Genomic DNA, 27,903 nt, shown 5'->3' with positions numbered 1-27,903 from the left:
CCACCCGGACCTCGCAGCACCGCCTCCTGGAGCCCGCGGCACTGGAAAGGCTCTAGCTGCCCGGAGCCCCGGGAGACCAACTAGGCACCGCCACCTCGCTGAGGTCTGGGCAGCTCCGAGCCGCCATCCCCCTTCTCCGCATGGAGCCTGCGGAGCGCGGGCAGGCGGCGCGGGACCGGGTCCCCAGGTGGGCGCGCAGGGGCCGGGACGCCCCTCGCCCAGCCTGGGCGTGCGGGGTGGTGGTGTGGAATTGGGAGATGCGGGGATGGGACGGTGAGAGATTTGGGGGTGCGGGAAGTAGGTGCGTGCCGTGCTGGGTATGCGGACGCTTGCGCTTCCCTGGGCAGGGGTGCACCCCCACCGCTGTCGGCCCGCAGTCCCTTTCTGCGCTTCCGGAGCGTGCAGGGCGCGCGCCCCTCGGATTGGTCACGGCTCCGGACGGGCCCCAGTCCCTCCAGGCGGGTACCCGCAGGACCCCGCGGACAAGCCGCGGGCAGGGTCTGGCCAGTCTGTGCCACAGGTCGCACCGGCGTGTGGAACTTTATTCTGGAGCTACAGGGTTTTTCTTTTTATATTGTAGGATTGATCCATATGGGTTTGAAAGGCCTGAAGATTTTGATTATGCAGCTTATGAAGAATTTTTTTCCACCTATCTAGTGATACTCACGAGAAGAGCAATAAAATGGTCTAAACTTCTAAAGGGAAGTAATAGTATCCAGAAAAGTATGACAGGTGAGTGTGGAGCTTGGTCTACCATGCACTTAACGGACAGGTCACTGGCTAAGAAATACTCCTGAGAGGACGGACCAGAGTCCCGGGTTCCGTAGGCCCCTAACCCACGGAGGCTGCCTTGAGTCTGGTACCCTTCCCAGGGATCCCGAGATGGTGAGGTTACAAGGCAGGTGTGTGTGTGTCGTGTCCTATGTAGGCTCAGAGTTGAAGCTCACGGCGTTGAATTCAGCTAGAACTTGTGCTTTTAAGGTACAGGGGCGTCCTTTTTTTTCCCTTTGAGTTGGGCTTGTTTGCTTTCCAGAAGAAAATTGATTTTCTGCTTCTCACAAATCTCAGAATGAGATTGCCCAGGGCTCTCCCCTTGCTCAGGCCAGTGACAAAGCCCTCCCTGCTTCTACTGGCCCCTCCTCACTTGCTCTCAGGCTCCAGCCCCTTCCCTCCCTCCCTCAGGCCTCCTCTCCGTTCCTCCAGCACACCCCTGGCTTGCACCTGACTCTCCCTCCCCACTGTACCCCACCGAACCCCACTGCACCCTAGCCTCCCTACCTGTGCCTCATCTTTTTCAGGTGTTGACTGGAGTGCCACTTCCACAAGGCCTTCCTGAGCCCCCCTCTGGAATGACAAGCCCCTGTTACACTGCCCACCCACACAATTTTTGCCCCTTCCCTGCTTATTTTCTCCTCTCGGCCTGACACAGTGCAGATCTTACTTATTTTATCATTTGTTTCCCCTGCCAGCACCTGAGCTCCCTCTCTGCTGGCAGGGACTGGCCAGGGTAACTGCTTCAGTACCTTGCTGGGCTGGTCGAAGGGCTTTGGTAGGAGTGTGCCCCTTGGTGGGAGTTAAGGGAAAGCAGGTAAATGGCACAGAGGAGTTTCCTGAAAGAGGACATTAATGACAATGAAGAGGTAAGGGCGGAGCCAGCTGCAAGGGACAGAGCTGTGTGACCAGAGTATTAGAGATGTGCTTAGAAGGGGTCAGAGATGGAGCCAGGGGACCTTGCATGGGACCCTGTGAAGGCACGTAGCACATGGACAAGGATTTATAAGCAAGGGCATGAAGAGATCAATTTTTGTTTTTAAAGATGTTTATGAATAGGGCCCAGAGTGGTCCCAGCACACAGTAGGTGCTTGAGAAACACTTGTGGGGTTGACCGAGAGGGCCAGGTGCAGGCACGTGGATCTGGGAACTTGCTGTCTGGTAGGGCAGGCAGCAGGGGGCTGTCTCAAGACAGTGGACAGCCCTCCCTTCTCAAGGCATTACTGATGGGGCTGCAAACTAGCGTTTCATGAAGTCAGCTGGAAGGGACCTTAAAGGCCGTTCCTTTGTGGCTTCCAGACCCTTGAGGCTAATAGCCCTGTGTGCCCTCCTACGTGGGCTGTACACGGAGGTCTGTTCCCGAGGCGTGGCCCCTGTGTGAACATGTTTCCAGCAGCACATCTGCCTGTAAATTTCCCTTTTGATTTCTTCTTAGAAGTTGACTTGTCTTTTTGGTTTAAAAAGTTACATTACAGGTATTTAAAAATAAGCAATTTACATACATGGTAAAATGTCTTAATCGTACTAAAAGATGTAAAGTGACATTAAGTTTCTCTCCTGCCCCTGGCCGCAGCCTCCTGTAGAGGCGACCACTGGTTGGCTGTCCTCACATCTCCCCACAGGAAAGGGGGAGCAGGAGAAGGCTTCCTGCCCCACAGGGTTACCTCTGGTAACTGACCCAGAGGTCAGTAAAAGCAGAGAATCTCTGCAAAGCGCACATAGGTGCAGGATTTTTTTGTTTGTTTGTTTTTACATAAAGCACAAATGCAGGCTTATTCTGCCACCTCTGACTTTGCCATCTGGTTCTCTCTTACCATCTCCTTTCCTTTGACGAGGTGGGTCCACTAATTTAAATTGTGTGTCTTTCCTGCAGAAACCACACTCTCAGTTCGTTGTCTCTGTTTTCCAGTATTGAGTTTTCCCCCAAGGAGGGAGCAGGAATAAAAGCAATCTGAATGCAGACTTGTCCCAAATGTTTGTTCTCCCCCCGTGCTGCAGCTGTCTTCCCCCTGGTTCAAAGATTCTGTATTGGCTTTGCTTTTGCTTGGAGCACCTGTCTCTGTCAACGCTTTCTGAAAATATAGCTTGGCTGTTGTTGAAATAACAGTTCTTTCTTTTTGGCTTTAATATTTCTCTGATTTATGTCATGTTAGCTGAACCGTGTGATTATGGGACAAGGGTGGAGGAGCAAATGTATGTGATTCCCAGTGGGCCTTCAGCCTGGGGGATGGATTCAGTGTCAAGGTGAACGGGAGAGCCTGTCAGCCTGATGGTGTTTCAGGGAATGAGGAGACAGCTTAGCGAGAGCATGTGGTGTGGCTTCCCAGGGTTCTGCGATCCAGGGTGTCACCGCTGGATTTTGCTGTAGTTTCCGGGTGTGTCGGCCAGGGAGCCAGTCAGAGAGTGGCTGTCAGGCACAAACACGACTGGCCAAGTTACTCCAGAAATGGGGATCCAGTTTTTTCCTGCTGTGCAGTCTAGGCTGACTGCAGTGTGCCAGGTGTGTGACATCCTGGGGAAGAAGTGACATCGTAAGGGGGTCTGACCCTACGCCGTGGACATGTGTAGTCCTGGGAGCTCAGCCTTGAGACCCTGTCCTTGACTATCAGCAAGCTCATCTTGAAATCTCCTTTTGGTCCTGTTTTTTCACCTTATCTTGCTTTTTATGGTCCTACTATGTTTTTTTCTCTTTCGGTAGAATTTTCATCTGTTACTGCCCCTCGTACTGTCTCCAGTAATACAAGCATCTGTGAGTCTGGACATTCAGTGTATGTTCAGATAATTTGTGCTGCTTGATTTTGCTATTTGTGGCTATGATGAGTGTTTGCATTTTTCTTTGTAGCAAATATCCAACAGGAGCCCTTAAGACAGCTTGCTGTTCCTCCCTCGACCTTGAAGACCTAGTTCCGCAAACTGCCCTACCTTGGCCTAGCTCCTGCCCTACCTTGGCCTAGCTCCTGCCCTACCTTGGCCTAGCTCCTGCCCTACCTTGGCCTAGCTCCTGCCCTACCTTGGCCTAGCTCCTGCCCTTGTTCCTGTTGGTCTCCCGTCTTGGCGTGAAGGGACTCTGCAGCGGAAAAAGCCTCATAGCCTTTTGCTTCTCCGGGATCTTCCTCCTCGTGGCTTAGAAAATCAGCCCCACCTGAATCAGAAATAAATTACAGAAACGTATTTTCAAAGACAAATGCTAAAAACCCGAAAGATTTGCTTAACTTTGTTGAGGCAGACAGTTGGAGGTTAATTCTGTGGGGTCCAGCTTTAAAAAAATATTTCCCCACTGTTTTTCCTTTATATTTTATTCTGCAGATGTCAGGGATGACCTGTGGGTGAGCCCTGCCCCTGGGAGCGGCGGTCTTTGAGGCCAAGTAAACCTTTCTCATTCTTTTCGGAAGAAACATTGTAAATTCAGATAACAAACATTGAAAAGTAGCAAAAGCGTTTGTTCTTCAACTTCTGGGTACGGTCACCGAGTTACAACAGCTAAGATTCGCTGAGCTCCGACTATGTTTCAGGCGCCAGGCGAGTGATTTATTCTGTTTTATAGACAAGGAAACTGAGTCCCGTCCAAGGTCTGGGGCTAGGAAGTCATGGCAGAGCTGACGTCCATCTCCATAGTGAGGGATTCAGCTCTTCCACACTTTCCCTCTTTTTACCTCACAGTTTAATTTTTTTAGTTTATAGTGAAATTCACTCTTACGGCTATATAGTTCTGTGAGTTTAGACAAACATGCAGAGTCACAGAACCTCACTGCAAGCAGGTTCAAAGCGGCCCTTCTCCTTCAGAATTCTGTCCCTGCCCCCACCCCAGGCCACCACTGATCTCATTCCCACGGTTCAGCCATCAGATGTTGTCCTATAAATGGGATCATACGTCTTGTAGCCGTTTGAAGTCTAGCTTCTTTCTTTTTTTAAAGTTTATTTTGTTACTGTGTTTTTTCTATTACCATTCACGCCCCTGACAGCCCTCTCCCGAGTCTAGTTTCTGCAGCTAACAGAATGCATTTGAGATGTGTTCATGATTTGGGTGTATCAATAGTTCACTCTTTTGCTGTGGACTGTTTCATTTATGGTGTACTCTATTTTTATTGTCTGTTCATCAAAGGACATTTGGGATGTATAAAGCCAACTTATAAATATTCATCTATGGGGTTTTGCTTGAATTTAAGCTTTCACTTCTCTTAGGGAAATACATAGGAAAGAGAACCGTGGGTCATATGGTAACTATATGCTTCATTTTTAAGAAATTGCAAACTCTCTCCAAAGGAGCTGCACAATTTTGCATTCCACCATCAGTGAATGAGAATTCCTGCTGGTCACATTCTGACAGCACTGAATATTGTTGGTATTTTAGAGAGGAAATCCAGCCACAGTTGCCTCTGCTGTGCAGATGCATCTCATCTGTCCCGACTGCGTCAAGGGATGGCTGCTGGTCAGCTCCCAACACATTGTATTGAATTTGTAGATCAATTCGGGGAGGATTGACATCTTAGCAATACTGAGTCTTCCAATCTGTGGGCTGGGTATGTGATGTATCTCCTCTTATTTGTCTGCTCTGACTCCTTTTTCAGTGTTCAGCACTCAGACCCGACAGGTGTTTTGTTAGGTTTTTACCTAAGAATTTCTCTTTTTAGTTTTGGTGCTATTGTAAATGATACTATTTTCACTGTTTTGATTTCAGTTGTTTGTTATTAGTGTGCCAAACTACCATAGATTTGTGCGTGTCTTTTTGCTGCCATCTAAGTTAGACCAGTCCCCACCCGCTTTGATTCACGGCTCTTTCAGGTGTTTGTGGTCATGTTGCCTCCACGGGCTCATGAGACCTACAGCCAATCTTCAGTACAAATCATACTAAGTTGAGGGGAAAGTCAGGCTGAATTATTAGTGTCTTTGATAGACTTAAAAATAAAACAAAGCTTGTGCTTTTCACGTTTCCATGACAGTATAAATAAACTAAGTGTGGAGATGTTCTTGCCGAGGCACAGTCCTCCAATGTGCATTCAAACTGGCAAAGAAGGTTTCTGAAGTCTTCTTGGTCTTTAGGTGGATTATTTCGGAAATGTTCTTTCCCTCTCCTGGATCTTCCTCTGTCATCCCTGCCTCCTCCTGCCAGTTTGCCGTGTGCCCTCCTGGGCAGGTGCAGGGGACTCGGCCTCCTGGAGTTTCTGCTTTAAGGTGCTCATGTGCAGGTGATGCTGTGTGGGTCGCCTTGGAGTTAAGTTTGTATCAACAGTGCTTTTCCTGACTGTAACCTAGACTTTTTCCCCATAATTGTTTCCTGGTAAATGCAATTGGTGCTTCAGATCTTTTTCTTTTTATGGCTGCTTGTAGAATTTCACTAATTGCAGAGTTTTTATTTTTTTCCTAAAGTGTGCCTTTTAAAAAATAATAATATTTATAGTATCAAAGCAAAACAAACCTGTGAATATTTACTTTGAAAATGAACTGTTTGGGGGGTTCAATTAAGATTATTTAAAGCATAGAGTAGCATCTCTGGGTTACTGTAATGAACTTGAATGTTAATCTTACAATTTTTTAAATTTGCCTAGGAAGTTATTGAATATTGACTAATTGAGGTCACTCATGGTTTTGGGCTTATTTTCCTTTTTGTTGTGATGGTCATTAGGAAATTACTGATCACCTTTTCACATATTTCTTTTCAATAAATACATCCCTTCAAAATGCGGTAGTTACCGATCCACGGAGACCAGCTGCAGAGCCGGACAGGACGTCTGTGGCTGCAGCCCGTGCACACAGCCAGGCGCTTCACACAAGCGCACAGCTTGCACACTTGCTGTCTTCTCATTTTCAGTTGTCCTCTCACTGGTCTCTGCCCCGAGGAGGGCTTCCCAGCGCACTCACGGGACCTCAGGCCCCACTGTTCACGGTCACCTCCAGAGAAGGACCAGGCACCTGCGCCTGATTCACTAGCGCCTCTGGGTCTGTCCCTACCCCCCCGCTGTCCCCCCAGCCCTTGTGTCTATGCTTACATTCCCCTGGACCAGCTCAGGGTCTCTTCCTGCTTCTTGTCCCTTCACCTGACGAGGTTGCTGTCCCTCCTGCTCTCCTGGCGTTTCCAGCTGTGGGCAGTGCCTGGGTCACAGAGACTATTCCTGGTCCAGGTCACCCCTGAGCAGGGACTTGAGTCTGGGCCTGTGGCCAACCTGTCTTCACAGCCGCAGCATCTGTCACAGTTTGTGTGGTAGGTGGCATGAGAGGACCAGAGGATGGACCTCGACGCCCCTGGCATTGGGTTATTGTAGCCTCATTGTGGTCAGTTTGGGTGGAAGACCTGAATTCTATGATGAGTGTATATACCAGTTTTGGTAGAGATGTGCGAAGTTTTGCATTTTTTGAAAAAATTTTCATCTAAGGATATGTTTTTTTGATTTTCAGAGAAAGGAAGGGAGGGGGAGACACACACACGAACACACACACACACACATAGATGTGAGAGAGGTGAGAGAAAAACATCAGTCAGTTGCCTCCCTTACACGCCCAAGCTGGGGATCGAAGCCACAACCCTTTGGTGTGCAGGATGATGTTCCAACCAACTGAGCCACCTGGCCAAGGCAAGCTTTGCATCTTCGTAGTGTTTGACCTAAGGAGAGAATTGGTGAGCTGAAGGTATTGGAATTCGAGCCACTGGCTCTGTCCTTCTGAGGCTGCCCTTCCTCTGTTCCAGTGAAGCGCTACATCCGGAAAGGCGTTCCACTGGAGCACAGGGCCCGCGTCTGGATGGGGGTGAGTGGAGCCCAGGCCCGGATGGAGAGGAACCCCGGCTATTACCACCGACTTCTCCAGCAAGAGAGAAATGACAGCCTGGAGGAGGCCATCAGGACAGGTGACACACGGTACCCATCCCTTGGGCGCGGGGTGGCCCAGGCAGGAGGAGCCGGGGCAGGGCTGGGGGAGGTGTGGGAACTCTCCTCCAAATCGGGTCTGCGTCCAGTCTTTGAAGTCCTGATGCCGGTGAAGAAATGGGCATTGTGAAAGATGCAGAGACCGGATTTCTTTCAAGCAGAAGCCCTCAGAGTGAGGCTTCGAGCCAGCAGCCCCGACCCGGTGGGGCGTTCACTGGGAGGGGTGTGTGCCTGACGGGAGCGCACGGGACTGACGGTGCAGCTACACGCGCATCACAAAGCCGCACTCTGAAGTTTTCTTTCTTTGTGTCAAGCTCTAATAATTGTCCAGGGATGCTGATATTTTTGGCCTTTACTCTCTCTCCCTGTAGTTTTCTCCATATTTACACAGGCTCCCTGTCTCTTAAAAGTTAAAAGTGCCCAAGGAAAAAAATGTTTACCCTAAAATGAATAATTAGATTTTAAGGAAATACATCTGCCTTCCTGATTTTAACAGTTTTTGAGAAATACGAATTTAAACAAAATAGCTAATTTAAAAAATTGAGTTAATTTGCCCTGGCTGGGGTGGCTCAGTGGGTTGGGCGTCATCCTGTGGACGGAAAGGTTGCCAGTTTGATTCCCAGTCAGGGCACATGCCTGGATTGCAGGCCAGTCCTCAGTGGCAGGCATGTGTGAGGCAACCAATAGATGTTTCTTTTCCTCTCTTCCTCCCTCTCTTCCTCTCTCTAAAAAATAAATAAATGGAACCTTAAAAAATTTTTAAAATCAATTACTTTGAAGTGCTGAGAGGTTGGACTGACTTATGACAGTGAGAGTGGTGTGTCTCCAACATAATAAACAGGGGTCCTTCAGTCTTTGGGGTCTCATATGCCCAGGGGTGGAACCAGTGGGCAGAACTGGGGGTGCTGAACCCTTTGGCTGCAACCTGATTGCACAGCAAACCAGGGTCAAAGGTCTCAGCACAGAAGCTGCTGCTGGCTTTGCAGGCACAGCGGGGGGCCATCACTCAGCGGGGCTGGAAATGCTTGTTTAGGTTAGGAAGAGACTTTAGGTTCAAGGGAGGCTGAACATATTAAATAAAACAGAATGTTGCTCCTTCTTTGAAAAATAAATTTAGAAGCTCTGTTTAGTGCCAGCATTTTCAGGTAAATTTTCATTATTGTGGTAAAATATACATAATATAAAATTTACCATTCTGTCTTCCCTGACTGAAACTCTGTCCCCATTAAACACTAACCTTCTGTCCCCCAGTCCCTGGTGGCCACCGTTCTTCTTGCTGCCTCTAGGAGTTTGACGACTCTGAGTACCTCATACAAGGGGGGTCGTAGAGTGTCCGTCTTTCTGTGGCTGGTTGAGTTCCCTGAGCAGTGTCCTCAGGGTTCATGCTTGTGGCAGGTTCCTGGGTGAGGCTGGCCGGTGTTTCACGGTGCGTCCACACTGTTTCCTTTTGCTGCGTACCCACCGATGGACACCAGGGCCACTTCCACCTTCTGGCTGTTGTGAATAGTGCTTCTCGGAACACGGGTGGAAAAATGCCTTTTGGAGACCCTGCTTTCGGTTTTGGGTGTATTCCCGGGAGTGAGATTGCTAGCCCCCGTGGTAATTCCACGTCAGTTTTTTTGAGGAACTGGACAAATCACTTTACAGGGTGGGTGGAGCTGGCTGTTTCATGCCGTGGGAGCGCGGACTGAACACCCCGTTCACTTCTGCTTCCACGATGCAGGGCAGCATTTCCTGTGGGAAGATTTTAACACACGGAAAACTTTTCATAATGAAAAAACATTACACAGGAATGAACACAGCTGGTCATTCTAGTCCGAATTAGTAAAAAACACTCGTTTTCTCCTGATCAGTTGCAGTTTAGAATGCTTAGAACTCCAGAAAAAAATGTTTTGTAGGAATTTCTGAAACATCTAAATGAACTATGGACTTTTGTTAATAACAGTTCTGTATTAATTAGTTTATTAATTATAACAAATGTGCCATACTCATAAAAATAAATAATATAAAATACACTGGAATATAATTTTTAAAAAAAGACAAAAATAAATGTAGCCGTGGTCAGTACAACAGAGGAACCCTGTGCCTCCCGCCTCTGTCCTTCTTGGGGGTGAGACCACTGCGTCCTGAGTGACGGCCAAGCTGCTTCTCACTGTCCCCAGCGACACTGTCCCCAGCGACACTGTCAGTCCTCCGGGCCATTGGAACTCTGAAAGGCACAGCTGAGGGGGGCAGGGACAGAGAATGAGACAGGTCATGGGAGGCATTTAAAAAACAAAATGCTTTTTTTTAGGAAACATACATGAAAAATAATGTGCTTTGGGACACTGAACTTGCTGTTCTGCGCAGACCTAGTGTTTTAGAAGCAGAGACAAGGCCTGGGGCGGGGGGCTGGGGACAGAACGATCATGGCTGCAGCGTTTCACTGCAGGTTTGCGGGCCTCACGCCGAAGTGCAGGCCGGGTTTGCGCAGGCGTGCGGGGAGCTGCCGTGCCTGCAGAGGCCTTGGGGGAGAGAGCTGGTGGTTATGCAGGTCCCACACTGAGATCTGTGGGCTGTGGGTATCCTGGGTTGTTCTGGTTATCGGACATAGCACAGTGGCAAACACACTGATCTAAGCGGGGTCAGTAGAGTTAGAAAAGATGTAATGGTTTAAGTTGACATACATCCTCTCTGTTCTTGCCACCTGTGTACAGAGTTAACATCTGAAACTGAACTTGAAAGAGTCAGGCATTGGCCCTGGCTGGTGTGGCTCGGTTGGTAGGAGTGTCATCCCGTAGCCTGAAAGGTCACAGAACACAGGCCTAGGTCGTGGGTTCAGTCCCCAGTCGAGGTGTGTACAAGAGACAACCAATTCCTATGTCCCTCCCACTCTTTCTCTCTCCCTCCCTTCCCTTCTCTGTAAGATCAGTAAGCATGCTTTTGGGTGAGGATTAAAAAAATGTCAGGTGTCATCTTGGTGACCTCCACCAGCACCTGTGTCCCTGCATGGGCCCCGGTAGGACCGGCTGGGCCGGGCTGGGGGGGCCGGGCTGAGGAAGTGGGGGTCTGATGAGCAGGAAGAGGCTGGCAGGGAAACTCTCCTGTAGGCAGAGGTTGACAGTGCCGAGTTCATTTTGTTCTTAGTTGTCATGGGTTTTTTTCTTTTACGATTTTTAAAAAGATTTAATCAACATATTTATTTATCTTTAGAGGGGAAGGAGAGAGGGAGAGAAACATCAATGTATGGTTGCCTTTCCCTGCTGGGAACCGGCCTGCAACCCAGGCATGTGCCCTGACTGGGAATTGAACCGTGATCCTCTGGTTCCCAGGCCTGTGCTCAATCCACTGAGCTACACCAGCCTCTTTTAAGATTTTTTAAATTTACTTTTAGAGAAGAAGGGAGACAGAAAGAGGGAGAGAAATATCAATGTGTGGTTGCCTCTCGAGCGCCCCCTACTGGGGACCTGGCCCACACTCCAGGCATGTACCTTGACTGGGAATTGAACCAGTGACCCTTTGGCTCTCAGGCCAGTGCTCCATCCATTGAGCCACACCAGCCAGGGCTAGTTTTCCATTTTGTCTGTTCATTTCTGAAAGGGGCTGTCCGTGTGTTCTGCTTCTTTATGTTTGTGATCTTCAGAATTGTGAAAATTTCCAGAATTTTGTGTAAAATGGTCATCTGTCGCCTGTTGTCCTAGAGTTAGCCACCACTTAACTAAGAGGGACGGGCAGTGTGAGGACAGGTTTGTGGGGAGGAGACAAGTGAGGAAAATATCAGGGCCCCTCCGTGGCCCGGGCCTCAGCTGGAGAAGCTCACTTTGTTGTCACTGATTTTGGGAGAACTGCTACTTGGGCCCACGGGTGTCCCTTTGGCGTGGCTGGAACAGGACGAGGGTCCCCGAAGTAGTCTCTCCTTCCCTCCTGACTGCAGGCAGCTGGGACCTGGGTGTGAGGGCTGCGGGTGCTCGTAGCCCGGGAAGGGCAGCCAGGCTCTCTGGGGGCGATTCAGACCACAACCAGGGCCGAGCCCGTCCTGAGACCTGAGATGGAGCCCAGCACTTCACCAAGTGGGGTTTGTGCATCGCAGACCCTCTCCCCTTCCCACCTTTTGAATAATTCTGCTATTAATTTCTCTGCAGATATGAACAGGACCTTCCCAGACAATGTAAAATTCCGCAAGAGCGCAGACCCCTGTTTACAGAAGACCCTGTACAACGTGCTCTTGGCCTATGGGCACCACAACCGAGGTGTGGGGTACTGCCAGGTAAGCCCCCAGGAAGGTGAACACCATCGACACCACACAAACTTACAACAGACACACTCTCCAGGTGTACATTAAGCATTCTTTGTTAATGTAGTTCATAAACTCCCTAAGTTATAAAACCTGCACGGACTGTGACTTTAGATATTCGCCAGTTACAAAGTTAGTGAAACCTCTATTTCATGATTTCTTTTGGTGTCAGACTGCAGTGAGAGGGGGTGGAGGTGGGAAGTTGGGAAGCGGGCAGGAGTAACTTAAGTGAACACAGGGCTGTATCTTCTAAGGACAGAAAGTAGACCAAGGGCACCGTATTGCCCCAGTGCGTATTGTGTGTGTGTGGAGGGGATGGGGGTGTTTCTTCGAGGTTGTTTTTGGAAGTCAGATCTTCCCTGTATTAAAAGTAACAGTACGCCTCATCACCTGCCACCTTGTTTTGGGTTCGCTGTGTGAGGCACACGTGAGGTGGGGAAGAGTCATTTCTCGTTTCTCTGTGAAACGGTCCCAGCCTGGAGTGTATCCGAGGGACACTCTTATGCATAATGGGAAACACAAGAAGAGCCTGAGTTAGGAGCAGCCGCAGCTGTGCCCTCTGTGGGTGCTGCATGCGATACGGCCGCCCTGCCTTTGAGACGGGCTGGTGCTGTCTCTGAGCTCGCTGGAGGCCGGTGAGGCCCGAGCAACCAGATGTGCCAGGCAGGGTTTTGGCAGGAGCTGCCTGCTTCCTGTTGCCGGGAATGCTGCTTGTCACCATAGCTGCGAGCAGAAGCCCACGGCTGTCACGGAAAGAGAGTGGCTTTCCCTGTCCCTGAGGCTGCATGCTTCTGGTGCTGCTGGAGCCTGAGGCTTGTCTAAAGGTTTCCTGAAAGGAAGGTGAGTAAACCCTGCCGTGTGATGGGAAGTGTGCATCTAACAGTCATGGGTTTCGGAAGCTGCTCGTAAAGGCCAGGGAGCCATGAACGTTCGGGCCCTTAAGAAGGTTTGAACAAATGGTTGTGCAGCAGGGGTGCTTTGAGAATGTGCATGCCTGTGTGATCAGCATGTGGCCAGAGAGGAATGAGGGAGAAATGGGACAAGGAGAGAGGCAGGTCACTTACAAAAGACCAGCAGCAGAGATGCGTCAGAGTTACTACTCACATTCACCTGAATAATTCATCAAGTTTGCGTTGCTCTGTTACCCAGAGGCGGTGCCTTCAGAAAGACGAAACTGGGATGGGCCCGTTTTTCCCATACGGAATTCCTGTCATTCTTCACTTTTATGACTGTCATTAACTTGTCCTGAAACAAGGACTCTGCCCTTTGGAGGTGGGGAAGCAGGATGGCTGAGAAATTGTCCTTTCTAGTTACTGTTCTTGTGGACTAAAAAAATAGCTTTAGAAAAAACCACACAATTTTAAATATTAGCATGATGACAAAACTACTGGCTTTAGGGGCCCTAACTGGGTAGCTCAGCTGGTTACAGTGTCATCTCAATACACCAAGGAGTTGTGTTCAATCTCCTGTCAGGGCACGTACAAGAATCAACCAATGAGTGCATAAATAAGTGGAACAACAACTGGATGTTGGCTTTTGGAATGTGTGTTGGCTTTTGGAATGTGTGTGTGCGCGCGCACACACACACACACGTTGTGTTGGCTTCCTGGGGCTGCTGTGACAAAGGTCCATAAGCTGAGAGGCGTGACCACCGGAAACTGTCTCTCAGTTCTGGAGTTCAGAAGTCTTGAGATCAAGGTGTCGTTGGGGCTGGTTCCTTCTCAGGCTGTGAGGGAGTCTGTTCCAGGCCTCGCCCCCAGCGCCTGGTGGTCTCTGGCACCGCTTGGCGTGCGTTCTGGGGCTTTTAGACACATCGCCCAGTCTCTGCCTTCCTCTTCACACGGTGCTCTCCCTGTGTGGGGTTTCTGTGTCCATATTTATCTTGTTGGCTGACAAGAGTTGGATTTTCCCCTTGCTATTAGAGAAATACATACTTATTTTAGAAAATACAGGCATGCCAAAAAGAAAATAGAAATTGTTTTAAACCTAGTCACCCAGAGGTGACTGCAACTCACTGTTGTTAAGCGCCCAGTCTCCTTGCTGTCCCCGGGGTTTAGCTCATTCTGTCAGACGAGAGTCACATAACTCAGGTATTTTAGCCACATCTGCCCTTTGGCAAATGTTCGCTGTGAATTTCTCCACAGTGTCCATCACAAGGACCTCTTTCAGCATCCCTGTGTGTCAGACCACGTACCTTTGTGGATGTTATGAAATATGGTTCCTGGTATAGTTTCCCCTCTGATATAGTTTCATGCTATTAGACTGATTCTTACAAAAACAACTGGAAGTTATGTTTTATAAGGTAACCATTAGTTGAAGAGTTTTTGATTTTAGTATTCTAAGGCAATATTCAGAAGAGTTTCTTTTCATCATTTTCCTTCCTTCTCTTGTAGGCTTGATGAAATGCATTACTAGATGTCAAATCCTTAGTATCTCCAAAGTTGTACTAAAAGCTCATTTGAGAATTATGCAAGTTTTAGGGAAATGGAAAGTTTAGTAGTTAGCAGCCCAACAATCACAGAATCTTACGGTGTTTTGAAATTTGACGTGAGCCCTGGCCGGTGTAGCTTAGTGGATTGAGTGCAGGTCTGTGAACCAAAGGGTTGCCAGTTTGATTCCCAGTCAGGATACATGCCTCGGTTGCAGGCCAGGTCCCCAGTAGGGGGCACATGAGACACAACCACACGTTGATGTTTCTCTCCCTCTCTTGCTCCTTCCCTTCCCCTCTCTCTAAAAATGCATAAATAAAATCTTTAAAAAAATAAAACTCAACATGAATTTCTATTTCTCATTTTTCTAATTTCAGGGAATGAATTTTATAGCAGGATACCTGATTCTTATTACAAAGAATGAAGAAGAATCCTTTTGGCTGTTAGATGCTCTTGTTGGAAGAATACTGCCTGGTATGTTGAAAATCCATACTGTTTGTCCTTGTTTCTGGTGTTATCGAAATGATTCAGCTGACCAGCCAAGATTTAATGAAAATATAACTGAATTGTTTGGGAGTCAAGGTTAACAATTTTTTTTGCAATGACATTAAGAAGAAGAAAAATATTTGAGATGATCGGCAGTCAGTGCAGCTGATTATTTTTGTGTCTTAGACCTTGAACTTGGTCGAGACCGTGTGCCGAGCTCACCTGTTCCTCAGTCTGTACCATTCCTGTTGAGACTTGTTGGGCCTTAGTATGTCCTGTGATCACGGAATCTGTGAGAGCTTCCCTCAGTTACACGTGTGTGTTCGTTAGTCTGTGAATGGCGGTAAGACTGAAGTAATTGTCAGCTGTTGTTATTACTGTTACTAGGATGAGGACCATTGCTTTCATACATTTCTACCTTTCTATGTATGAATGAGTACTGTTTTAACTAATAAGTGATTGGTTCATAAACACCCACCGGTTTGGGCGATGCACAGCATGGACTGTGAGCTGCAGAGTAGGACCCCTTCAGGAGGAGAAGTGGCAGGGCCGTGTCAGTGGGGGAGGACTTGATGGTGGTGATCGGTCGCAGTGAGCCTTGCGTTTGTCCTGAAGGACAAGCACAGTTGCGAAATCCTCGTGACTGGTGGACGGGGAGGTTGGAGGCCTCCCACAGCAGTGAGCCCTGGGTTGCTCTTGTTTTCTGTGTCTGAGTTTTCTTCCTGCCCCTCCCCTCTCTCACACGTGCCTGGGTCAGGCTACACCCATCCCAGGGCAGCGCCCAGGGGCCTCTCTGGAGAACTGGCGCCCATCTCTGGAAGCTCGGTGCTGAAGACATGCCCGTAGCACATTCAGGTTCCATACTACACTGCGCCTGCATTCTCATTGAAGCCTCAGAACTACTGGACCACACAGACCCAGCTACGACGTCTGTTTCACAGAGGAGGATGCTTACAGCCTGACTTCCACAGCTGTCTGCGGCAGAGCCCAGGTTCACATCCATGGCTCTGCGACTCTAAGACCTTGGCATGGAAGAGTGAACCTGAATGCAGTCGTTAAAGAAAGGGGGAATCTGGGAAGATAGAGGGGAGTGGGGGGCTCCTCATGCTCTGGTGCTGCCATTAACGAGGGCTCAGCAGTGGGTGTGCAGAGGCCAGGCTGGACCAAGCCGCCCGTGAGGAAGGGAAAGGTGGAGAGGTCCTGAGTGTGAGAAGAGAGCCCAAAGGCGGAGAGGACTGGAGCAGGCCCGGCTTCCACGTGAAGGCCCGAACTGCAGTGGTGGGGAAATTACGAGGAAGGGGGAGTCAAGACCCTCCAGATGAAGTACTGACAGAGCTCTGTATCACGTTCACCATTTGCTTCAGTTATGTCCTCAGACTGAATTACAATGACTGTTTATATCCATGATCAATTCAGTTCTGGGGGTGTGGGAAACATCAGTGAACCACACACAGAAGGTCCTGCCTTGTGCAATGCCCGTTGCAAGAAAGAGGTCAAACAGTGAGCAGCAGCAACCGCAACCCAACCCATAATAAGTAGGTCAATGGCGTAGTGTTCGTGCTCATGTACACAGATCCAGCGAAATGCCCCAAGACTGAAAATTTACCTCCCTAAGTGGAGGGCAAGGAAAGACCTATGAAAGAGGCTGGCAGTTAGTAATTTATTGATAAAAACTTACATTTGAGTCACGTCTTCAGCAGCTATAAGACAAAATGGGTCCCCGTGCCCCTTGGCAGACGCCAGAGAATTCCACACGGCGGAAGGGGGAATACGGTGGGGTGCTAGAATGTGAATGCTGCCAGGTACAGGAAATTACTTTACATGCTCGACCAGGTCGAGGCAACAAGCTGTTCCAGGGACCAGCACTTGTTCAAGGAAGGGATACCGATTATATCAGGATGAATGTCAGTTAGGATCAGACAGCCTCTAAAGAGGGTTTGCAGAAAGCAGCCTTCCTTCTGGCCTGGGTCCAGCTTGAGGGACAGAGAGCGGCCGTGACGGAACAGTGTCTCCTCCACAGTTAACAAACCAAATTTAACTGAGTAAATTTGAAGATATAATTGGCTTTATTAAATGTTTCATTAATCAAGCAGCAACTCAGCTAGTAAGTAGATACTAGGAGGGGTTGTACAAGATGGAAAGCTTTTATAGAAAGGAGGGCAGGTCAAAGAAACCATCGGCAAGAGAAAAATGAAAGTCCATTAAAGGAAGGTAAGCATTCAGGTGATGACGGCTTCTCATTGGCTGAGCTGTGACGTTTCCATTGGCTAGGCTTGTTGCTGGGTAGAAGGAAAATCTTCCTTCCTCCTGCTAGGTATTAAAGTAGTAAAAAGTTGAGGTCTGCAACTGAGGTCTTCCAGTTTGGGGTAGTTGACCTCTCATGGTAGGGTGTGATAGCTCTCTCTACAGGCCTTCCCAACTCCAATTTTAGTTGAGGTTTCCTTTAAAATTCACCATAGATTAGTGGCAGGGGATAAATGCTTACTTGGAAAAGTAAAAAAGCAAAACTCCAGATTGCTCCTGAAATGTCGTGTCCTATCATTATTAGGTTCAGTTAGAGTAAACTGCAGTGCTGTTAGGTCTTGATTCAAAAACAAAAGAAAATATAAAAACAAAAATGTCAGGATTGTGTGGGAAGACAAAGGGATTTATCCTTGCCATTGCAGCTGTCCAAATGCAGAGAGGCAGCTGTATGTCCTGTAATTATATGGAAGGCTCGAGAGCAAAGCCAAGCCAAGAAGCCTTGAAAGAATAATGCTGGAGATTTACTACAGTGCTACAATGATTAAAATTGTGTGGCATTAGCTTACTGATGTACAAATAGAAAAGAGGCCAGACGTCAGTTGGTCTACTGATCTGTTAATCTATTAGGATCTATGTGGGATTAATGGACAAAAAAAGATTATTTGAAATATCATTTGGTGACAATTGACTATTTATATGAAACAAGATGAAATTAGATCCTTATTTCTATTCCACAGGGAGTCAGACTTTTGTGAAAAAGAAAATAGGTGTTTTACAAAGTAGGAAGCCCGAATGGCCAACAAAGTTAAGAAGAGATGACTAAGCTCTGCTATAAGCAAGGAAATGCAGAGTTAAACAAAATGAAGTAGGATGTCAAAGCCAGAATAGCTGCCCGATGGCCACCATTCTGGGCGAGTGACACCCCCATTTCAGAGCAGGTGAAACGGGATAAAAGTCAGTGTTGAACTGAAGACCACCTTGTTACAGACCTCTCATGAAGGAGGTCTCGGAGGCAGGGTCACTTGTACGAAGTCAGAGAACTCCTGGTCTTGTGCATGCCTTGCTGGCCTCCTGTCTGGCCAACTGAGCCCTGCTCAGGCACCGCCACCTCTCGGAGCATTACTGTGTCCTGAACAGTCACTCAGATAAGGTTTACTCAAGGGATTTCACTTTTACAGCAAAGGCCTCTCATGGTTCCTAGTCAGCAAAACGCTAGTGAACAATGTCCACGCAGGCTAAACTTACCCTCCACACACCCACACCCAGAATCCTCTCTCACACAGGCTCCTGTGACAGGAGTGGCTTCTTGAGAACCAGTGGTGGCTCTCCTGATTAGTCACCACTCAAACCAAGGCATTGGGTGAAAGGGTACAAGAAAAAAGCAGATTCACTTCGTGGATAGAAGAGGATTCCTGAGCCTGGCAGATAAGCCGGACCAGGACCAGGCTCTGAGCCCCTGGTGCTAATGGTGCCCGTCTGACTTCAAGAAGCAGAAGGGGGAGCACCATTCCACTGTAATTGCATCAAATAATGAGTGAGTGCAGCAATGAACTGCTAATATATTGGCGTCCTGAAAAGCTGGTCAGACCTGTTTTCCTTTGAAACACAGAAAAACAGGTTGCTAATTGCTCCTCACTGAAATAACCAGGGTGTGGCTGAGGAGAACTGATAAGGCACATTCTGTGGGGTGAGGTTCAGAGCCCCTGCGGAGCAGAGCTGGGACTGGGTGAGGACCACTGGACTCCACTCACCTCTGCTGCACCTGAGTATGTGATTCAAGGGTTCTCTTGACCAGCTTACCCTTAGGGTCTCCCCCATAGTATTCCATGGCCTGTGGGACGAGCGCTTGCTTTTTCACAGGCAGTTGCTGCATCCGTGGGCTGCAGGGCATCCGTTTGGGGATTAGACTACCCAGGCTTGAATCCCAGCTCTACCGCTTACTACTCAGGTAGCAATAATCGTGGGTGCATTTTAAATCTGTGCACCCCACCCCCGCAGCAGCAGCACCCACCCCAGAGACAGCACCCCTGCACCTGCCCTGCCTGCCCCGGCACCATTTAGCCTTTAGATGTTCTGACAGAGCCATTAATTAGGTTGTCTGCAAGGATGAATGTCCACAGGAGAAGCATAACTAGGGGCCCCAGAGAGGTGAGGCCAGCGCAGGGGCTACGGAGGGTTTCTCTCTTCCCGTGCACAGCGGAATGTCGGGCCTGATGATGCTTTTCTGCTCTGACAGTGGTTAGGGGAACGGGGCCGCAGGGCCTGCAGGAATCGTGGTTGTCTGGCCTTCCCACGTTCAAAGGCAGAATGCACTGGGGAGGGAAAGTAAATACGGAGGGTTTCAGTGATCATCCCCTGGCGACCGGCTCAGGCCTGCCTGGGGTGTGACTTCGACATCTATTTTTGGAAGCTGCCATAAGCCCTCTTCGTAATCAAGGACAAGGTTGTGCTGTACTCACAACCTAAATGTCCTTCTTGGAAAATCCTCTTATGTCTCCTGCACTTAAACCTGCCCCCCCCCCCCGAGTCAGTGCGGTTGGGTTGGCCCTCAAGACTGTCTGGAAAGGAGAACAGAGAATCTTTGCTGCTTTCTCCCACTGGGACCAAACTATGACTGAATTAAAAAGGAAAAAGGAGCAAATGGCTGAGTTTCAAGAAATAGATGCAAAATAAATATATGAAAGTTTTTTTTTAATCTCTGGTATTTTGTAACTGACTTGGCTTCTATTTAATTATTTTCAGTGTACTTTAGTCTTGAACATAGTTTATTATAGCTTACTCTTTGAAAATTAGCAACATGACAGTGATATTGTGTCAGTATTCCTAATGACTGTCTAACTGACAAGACCGTCTCGTTCCTTTGCCATGGTGAGTGACTGAACTGTGACGGGGTGCAGAGCATGGGTCCCTGAAAGTAGGGGACCAACCCCTGGCAATTCTGCCTCCAGGCAGATGTGAGGCAGGATTGAAGGTGGAGAAAGCGAATGGTACAGCAGTTAAGATACATTGCACAACAAAAGGCAAGTTAATAGCCGTGCCTTCCTGAAGGGAAGAGGGCTGCCGCCCAGTACGTGACTCTGAGCATGTGCGGTGACTCGTGATGTGGCGGGTGGGGTGGGGGAAGCTCATACAGCACCTGCATGAGAGGCAAGGGGCAGATGCCCACCCTGGATGCCCCTGTGTTCATGGGAACTCCTGCCCTGACTAAACATGGCAGCCAGAAAAGGGCAAAAGACACTGGGGAACTGACAAAACTGGTGTACCACGGGATGGACAGGGTATAATATTGCATAGAAAGCTATGGGCTGACCTTTAAATTAGGCTGGGCCGAAGGTGAGGAGGAGAGAGAGCCACAAGGTCAGCAGTGAGAGAGGAAGTCTGCCTGGAGAAGGCGGTGACAGAGTTGATGGAGCTGCAGGGACCCGCCTCGCCGCCCAGACTGGTGAACAGTGCTTGGAGCTGAACTATGACCAGGAATGCTGAGTCGCTGACTTCTGCTGCTCTGGAAGATGTACAGAGAAGTCACTGTCTGGGACATGTGCCCCCAGGACTACGCTGCGATCCAGTGCAACAGGGCACATGCTCCCCTGAACCACTGCATGAAGGCTAAGAACAGTGCACCCCAAATCCTAAGGAAAAAAGCTGCTGGGAAAATATGGCAACTCTGAAACCCACACGTACACATGCCAAAAAGGATGGAAACCTGTTTGTGTGACCAGCTAATGCAATGGACAGATTAGAGTATGTGGAACTTCTGGGCATGCTTTTGGCTTGTAGCAAGGGGAGTGAGTTCTGTGTCTCGTGGGAGAGGAGGGCTCTGAGCAGGACTGCTCTCTGCACCCCCAAGGCTGAACCCTGTTAATAAGAACCCGTTTCCTTCAACAGTAATTGCTGGGTCCTGTGTAAAGGCACCAGGTGGCCAAGCCCTGGTTCACTTGGTAACAGAACCGCAGGTGGGTCGCAGTACAAGGTGCTATGTTTGACAGTGTGCAGAATGTGGCATAGTTTCCTATTTTATTACCACGTCACTTAACTAGATTTTTATACCCGAAATTAAGCATTAAAATGTATTAGAATACATTGCACTAACAAGCTAGGAAGTTTTGGGGCAAGGCAAGATGTCCGTTCAAAAGTTGGACATGCTGTTGGAAGCGTTGGTCCGTCTGCCCGTGGAGCCTGTGGCCGCAGAGCTGCAGGGGCTGCCCGCTGCCAGCCAGTGCCTGGGCCCTCCGACAGCAGAGGCAGAGCGGCCGTGAGCCTCCTCGGCAGGTGCTGCTGTCCGTGGTTCAGCAGCCCGGGCCCCCCAACCCCCTAAACTAGAGGAAAAGAATTTTCTCCAAATGAAGTCATCAGCTGTCTTTGGAAAAAAATTTAAACTTAACATTGCCTCTGCCTTTTTGTATTCAGAGAGGTGGGGATATTTGGCTCCTTCTAGAATATCTGGCAAATACAATGAAGTGTCCTCTGCCCTCGAGTTGGAGAAGCCATGTAGGATTCCTGAGTCTTTAGCGAGAACCATCACTCAGCAGCTCTGTGTGTAGGCGTCCCCCTGCACACATGACCGCACACGACCGCACACCAGCCTCTGAACGCCTGTCCGCCAGGGGCCAGTGAAGTGGGTTACGGCCTAACCCTGTGAAGGCGCCTTGGGGCAAAGAGGGCAGGCCATGTCCATGAGGGTCTGCAAAGGTGTCAGGGAACTTCGTAAAGAGATGTCTGACGGGGTGCTGTTTGCAAGATTCGTCAATGTGTTAGGTGGTAATACAAGTGCAGAGGAGGCCCATCAAACTGCTTAGTGATGATTGGTTATCTAGGGGACGACTTTGACTTTTCACCTCAGTCTCCTGTAGTGTTCAGATTTACCGTATGCATGTGTCATCTTCGTAACAAAAAAAAGACAGAAATAAATAAAACACACAATACCAGTAAAGAAAGGAGTGCGTGTCCTGTGCTCAGAGGATCCCAGATGCTTCGGCGTTGACACAACACTGGAAAAGCCACCATGGCTGAGGCAGCCACGGTCTCAACAAGTCCGTCCTATCAAGGGCACACATTTCATTACCCATCTGTGGGATTAGAAATCTGTGATTTAGGCCAATTTTTTTAAAATGTGTTTTATGACACTACTTTGTGCGCTTGTGCTGTCCCCTCTGGGGAGATGGTGGGTGCAGGGGGGCGATGCAGAGTGACCACCTGCCTGCAGCCCCACCCCTTCCTTCCTGTGTACGTGGTGGGTGGCGCCATGGCACCTCGTGGGCATCCGGGACAGGTTTGTCTGCATCTGCTCCCTTGCCCTGCGTGGCCAGGCCACGGGCCACCTGAGCCCTGCAGCTTCCCTTGCTCCCAAGACGGAGCTCACTGTGAGGCAGTGCTGTCCCTGCAGCTCCGGTGGCCCCACCTGCTCCTCCTGCCCCCAAAGCCTCCCTTAGCTCGGGGTGGGCAGGGCCACTGGGGCGGGGCAGCAGGTCTGTGGCTGCCGGGCCCTCCCTCAGTCTGGATGACAGGGAGCGGCAGCTGCCACCTGCAGATTTTTAAGGTTTTATTTTTATTGCAATAAAATACACGTAACATCACATTTACAGTCTTTATTGTTTTTAAGTTCAGCGGCATCAAGCACGCTCACACTGTTGCGTAACTGCCCCCACCATCTGTCTCGAGTTTTCTCATCTCCCCAAACTGAAACTCTGTCCCCATTAGATAGCCACCCATCCCCTGCTCCTGCCCCAGCCCCTGGCTCCCTCCATCCTACTTTCTGCCTCTGATTTTCGTGGCTCTAGGCACTTCACACAGTACTTGTCCTTTTGGGGCTGACCGACTTCACTTGGCATGATGTCCTCAAGGTCATCCATACTGTAGCACATGTCAGTCTCCCGCCTTTTTAGGCTAATAGTAGTCCATTGCGTGTGTGTATGTCACATCTCATTTACCCATCTAGTCACCCGCAGGCGGACTCTTGGTCGTGCCCACCTTCTGGCTGTTGTGAATAACACTGTATGAATGTGGGTGTGCAAATACCCCTTCATTCTGCTAGCAAATTTTAACCGACGCCCAGCAGGGCTTCACTGTCCAGAGCCCCCAGGGGCCTCGGGGGCCCTTGCTCTGGGAGTCACTCCCAGGAGTCCCTGCATTCACCCAGCGTGGTGTCTCACCCTGGGCCCTCCCCCCAACCCCTCCCTCCTCTCCCCGGAAAGGATCCCACATGGACAGCCCGGTTTTCCTTCCCTGGCTCAGGAAAGAGTGAGGGACGAGGCTGTCAGGGACTGTGGTTTGTAGAATAGTGATGCACGTTTTGGGGTTTTTCTCCTTGTCCCCTGGCAGATTACTACAGCCCCGAGATGCTGGGCCTGAAGACGGACCAGGAGGTCCTGGGGGAGCTGGTGAGGACCAAGCTGCCCGCAGTGGCGGCCCTGATGGATGGGCATGGTGTCCTGTGGACTCTGGTCGTGTCCCGCTGGTTCATCTGCCTCTTTGTGGACATCCTGCCCGTGGAGGTAAGCGTGTTGCGCGCCTCTGTGGGACCGGGGCTGGCTCGGGTCACCGGGCAGTGATGCGCCATTTCTCCGTTTTCTCTGCAGACAGTACTGCGAATCTGGGATTGTTTGTTCAGTGAAGGCTCGAAGATTATCTTCCGGGTGGCTCTGACCTTGATCAAACAACATCAGGCTTTTATTTTAGAAGCCACCAGTTTTGCAGACATTTGTGAGAAGTTCAAGGAGATCACCAAAGGGAGTTTTGTGACTGAATGTCACACCTTCATGCAGGTGAGTGTCTGGGTGGCTCAGCCTGTGTTTTACTCTGCTCTTCCATGTGCCTGGCCTGGGAGGTGGCTGTTCTGGCTTTGCCCAGCTCTCTGTCTGGCAAAGCACCTGTCCCTGCATTTCCTTTGTGCCTCCGCCTCAGCTGGGGAGAGGCCCTTCACCCCCCCCATCTCAAGCAGCCCTGAAGAGGGACCCCAACCCCTTCCAGGCCCATCTTCTCCTGGAACCTAGGGCCTGCAAGATGTGTGGGCGCCACCTACCTGGAGTCCAGTGGCTGCTGCCCCTCCTCCTGGGCCACCAGCCATGAAGTGGCTTGCCCCAAGGTGGGCAGGGTCCAGTGCCAATGGGACACCCACTAGGGACAGTCCAGGTTCACTGGGATGGAAGCCATCAAGGGTACGAGTACACGACTTGTCTAGTCCGGACTTGAGTTTCTCTGGGCCTGGGAGCCCAAGAGGTAGCAGAGTTCTGCGAGGCCTGAAGCCCCCCACAAGCTAGCCTGTGTACTTGATCACAGAGGCTTTCCCGAGGACCCCGTGTACAGCAGGTCTCCCGTTCTTCCTGATTCTAGGGGGGGTTGCAGGCTGTGAAGGTGACTCAGACCTGCTGAAGGAATGACGTGGGAGCTGCATTCAACAGGCCTTCTGAGGAGGCCTCAGAGCTGGGACAGGCTTAGGCTGGGAAGGCAGGTTTTAGGTGGGCTAGCAGGACGAGGGCAGAGCCAGGAGCAGAGCCCAACGCTTGAGCGGCCCTCGTGGGAGGTGTTGCATGCTAGCCTTCATCTAGAGAGCCTGGCCCGCCTGGCCCTTCACCTTTCCGTTTGATACGGTTACAAATTCAAAGGAGGTGGCAGAGGGCATGCTGGCTCCATCCACAAGGCAGTGTCTAAATGCCTGGGAGGCTAGGTGCTTCTCTGAACCTCCCTGGGTGGCAGCAAGTACTTCACTGGGCTGCTGTGCCCGGGAGTGACTCAGGGGCAGCCTTCTAATGGCTGGGTCTGTCTTGGAAAATATCCAGAGCTCTGAGCCAGAGAGTGTGTACCTTGAGCTTTCTCCACCCACTCTGGAGGCGAAGCATGGATGCTGGACAGCTCCAGGGAGGGAGAGAAAACCCTGGCCCCTGTCCTGAGGCTACATCCAGAAGGGGGTTCTGTTCCACCTGGCCTCAGAAGACATCCTGTTTAGGTGCTGTGCTGAGGACTGGTGTGGCCATGAGTCCTCTAGGTGGTTGGGCACCCTTGGGTGCTGACATTTCAGCTGGTATCAAGCCCTGCTCACCTGCCAGCAGCAGGTAGTGACAGATGGGGAATGTCAGAAACCTGTGACCGATTCCTTTGAGGCATGGCAGGTAGAGCCGGACCCTGTTCCAGAATGCCTCCCCCAGAGGGTAACTTCTCCATCTACGGAAGTCTTCACGCTGGCTGGTGGCCTCTTGGGGAGAACGCGACAGGGGAATTCAAGCAGCAGACGGCAGGATTGTGCTTCTCCCAGGCCTCACGTATGAGTCTGTGATTGTGTTGATGATTGTGTTGAGTCTGCAGGAGCCAGACGCTAAACTTGGACAGAATCATTGCTTGCCCTCGTGTGTATGGCTGCTGGCGGGTCTTAGGATTCCTTTTGGGCTCAGGTTCCTCATTTACAAAAGGAAGATGACAGGGGGTCCTGCATCCTAGGATTGTTCAGAGTATTTCGTTTGTTTGAATGAGATGTCACTCCCAGATCACAAAATGCACCCGTTTTAAAAAAGATTTTATCTACTTACTTTTAGAGACAGGGAAAGGAGGGAAAAAGAGAAGTATCAGTGTGGGAAACATGGATCGGTTGCCTCTCCCGGGCCCCCAACTGGGGACCTGGCCCACAACCCAAGGCACGTGCTCGGACTGGGAATTGAACTGGCGGCCTGTTTGCTGGATGCTGCCCAAACCAGAGCCACACCAGCCAAGGCAAAATGCACCCTTTTAACACATACAGTTCAGAGACCTAGTTCCATGATTTAGTTCCAGAACATTTTCGGCACCCCAAAAGGGAGCCCCACACCCGCCCCCTTGCCATCCCCAGGCAGCCACCAGCGTGCTTCCCATCTCTAAGTAGTTTCCTCTTCTGGACATTTCCGAGGTGGAATCTAACAGTGTGTGTGCCTTTCCGTGTTGGCTTCTTTCACTCAGCATGCTGCTTTCAAGGTTTATTCTAACTGGCATCATGTCAGTGTTTAGCAGCGCACCTCGCGTGCACGGTGAGTGCTCAGTGTTAGTGCCCACACAGTGTGAGAGGCAGCAAGGCGACTGTTCTCCCCGCAGGCCTGTAGAGGGGGCAGGCCGTCCAGGGTGGGGCTGTGCCTGTGTTACAGCGCAAAGGAGCGCTGGGCCTCGTGAGCTCGGTGGGCGTGAGGCAAGCAGAGGACAGTGAGGACACTGCGTGGGTTCCACGAGTCTCCTCACTTTGAAATAAAAATGCTGTGTATCAGTGCACAGGACAGATGTAGCCATTCAAGGGAAGCTGGCAGGGAAACAGCCCGCGTATAGTGAGTCTCATTTTCTTGGTGATCTCTACAAAATTGTGTGTTTCTGTGGTAAGAGCACATCAGCACAGTGACTGCGGTCCCTGCGTCACACCACTCTGAAATCCTACACACGACCTCTGGAGTTTCCCGGAGAATAAACAGTGATGTCACGCTGGAACTCCGGGCAACACCAATGGGAAGATGAGTTAAGTGTACGTCCTGGCACGTTTCAGTGGGTCTGATCTGCTTCCCACTTTTCAGGAACGTGGACAATTGTTATGTAAACACTCTACCCTGACCTCAGGTGCTGTGTATTATGAAACTCTGGAAGAATTCTGAAATACGTAAAAAAAAAAAAAAAAAGATTTCATTTATTTATTTTTAGAGAGGGGGGAAGGGAAGAAGAAAGTGGGAGAGAAACATCAGTGTGTGGTTGCCTCTCATGTGGCCCCCACTGGGGACCTGGCCCACAACCCAGGCATGTGCCCTGACTGGGAATTGAACTGGTGACCCTTTGGTTCACAGCTCTCGCTCAATTTCCTGAGCTACACCAGCCAGGGCTGAAATGCAATTTCTTTAAAAAAAAAAAAAAAAAGTTTTAAATGACTAGCCTTTACACTTGGCCTAATTTATAACCACGAGTTTCTCCACAGTAACTGCACGAATGATTAAATTATGCATAGAACACACGACGGCACATCTGCCGGCCTGCAGTGCTGGTGCTGTCGTGGGCCCCATGGCCGTGGCCACCTGCCCACTGGCGCTCTGCTCTCCCTGCCCCCCTGCCATGCCACCTTTTCGCCTCTGTGGGAAGTAGTTTTCTCTTATTAGAAATGAATCGAGTCTCTTCCCACTTCCACTTTTCAAATCTGATTTCTTATGCTTTACTTCGTCTGCTCATGAATGGCCTGACTTTGGAGCTGCCACAGGATACAGCGGTTAAATGATCTGAACTAAAACGACACAGGCAACAAAAGCAAAAACGTACAAATGGGTTTTCCTCGAACAACAGAATTACCAGAAAGTATGTTTGCAAACTGTGGCTTTGATAAGGGTTCATGTCTGAAGTTCGTCAGGAACCCCTCGGGGCGGAGGGCTGTCTTCCCTCCAGGTGCCACATCCCTCCAGGTGCCACAGGCCAACAGTCTCTCCAGCTTCCGCCGACCACAGCCTCGCCTTCAACAGGGGACGGATACGATGAAAGCTTGTTTGGTTTATAAACCAGTTCCCTTTCTCTTGCAGAAAATATTCTCAGAGCCCGGCAGCTTGTCCATGACCACCATCACCAGGCTTCGAGAGAGCTGCCGGGCCAAGCTGCTGGCGCAGGGGTGACATGGGCATTCCACCCCCGCACTGACCACGGGGCTTCATTCCCAGAGTTGACCAATTTTTACTACTTTTTTTTAGTGCTGTAAATACTTGATGTTTCTATACCTTGGTCATAAATTTTTTAAGAGTGATTTAAAATCACATTTTCTGCAATGGATGAGCTATGAAGTCAAATTTCTACAGATATATTTTTACCGAAGACGATAATATATAAAATGTGAGATGTGTTTGTATTTAATAATAAAGTATGCCAA

The 27,903-nt window shown here is 49.8% G+C and overlaps 1 protein-coding gene across 2 annotated transcripts; it reads left to right on the top strand.

Moving 5' to 3' along the window:
- Window positions 1-4: 4 nt before the first annotated feature.
- Window positions 5-27,903, top strand: GRTP1 (growth hormone regulated TBC protein 1). 2 transcript variants are annotated; one of them, XM_037125682.2, is made up of 8 exons: window positions 5-187; window positions 581-732; window positions 7,454-7,612; window positions 11,753-11,877; window positions 14,711-14,807; window positions 23,382-23,554; window positions 23,639-23,824; window positions 27,563-27,903. In XM_037125682.2, exons 1-8 carry the CDS (start codon window positions 141-143, stop codon window positions 27,650-27,652), a joined length of 1,029 nt encoding a protein of 342 aa, XP_036981577.1. In that variant the 5' UTR covers window positions 5-140; the 3' UTR covers window positions 27,653-27,903. The 2 variants fall into 2 exon arrangements, with proteins under 2 accessions (XP_036981577.1, XP_036981578.1); XM_037125683.2 differs by lacking the exon at window positions 5-187 and adding an exon at window positions 4,078-4,290 and having other exon boundaries at window positions 669-732.

The sequence above is a fragment of the Artibeus jamaicensis genome, unplaced genomic scaffold (assembly GCF_021234435.1).
Source record: "Artibeus jamaicensis isolate MK-2021 breed Jamaican fruit bat unplaced genomic scaffold, CSHL_Jam_final scaffold_833, whole genome shotgun sequence".
Lineage (NCBI taxonomy): Eukaryota > Metazoa > Chordata > Mammalia > Chiroptera > Phyllostomidae > Artibeus > Artibeus jamaicensis.
Note: the sequence above shows the minus strand (reverse complement) of the source record. Positions and strands in the feature narration are given on the sequence as shown.

Excerpts from the sequence above, each read along its gene's own strand:
- GRTP1 (XM_037125682.2), top strand. The coding sequence starts at position 141 with ATGGAGCCTGCGGAGCGCGGGCAGGCGGCGCGGGACCGGGTCCCCAG. Across the intron at positions 7,613-11,752 it reads GGAGGAGGCCATCAGGACAG|ATATGAACAGGACCTTCCCA; the intron begins GTGACACACGGT and ends ATTTCTCTGCAG. Across the intron at positions 23,555-23,638 it reads TGGACATCCTGCCCGTGGAG|ACAGTACTGCGAATCTGGGA; the intron begins GTAAGCGTGTTG and ends TTTTCTCTGCAG.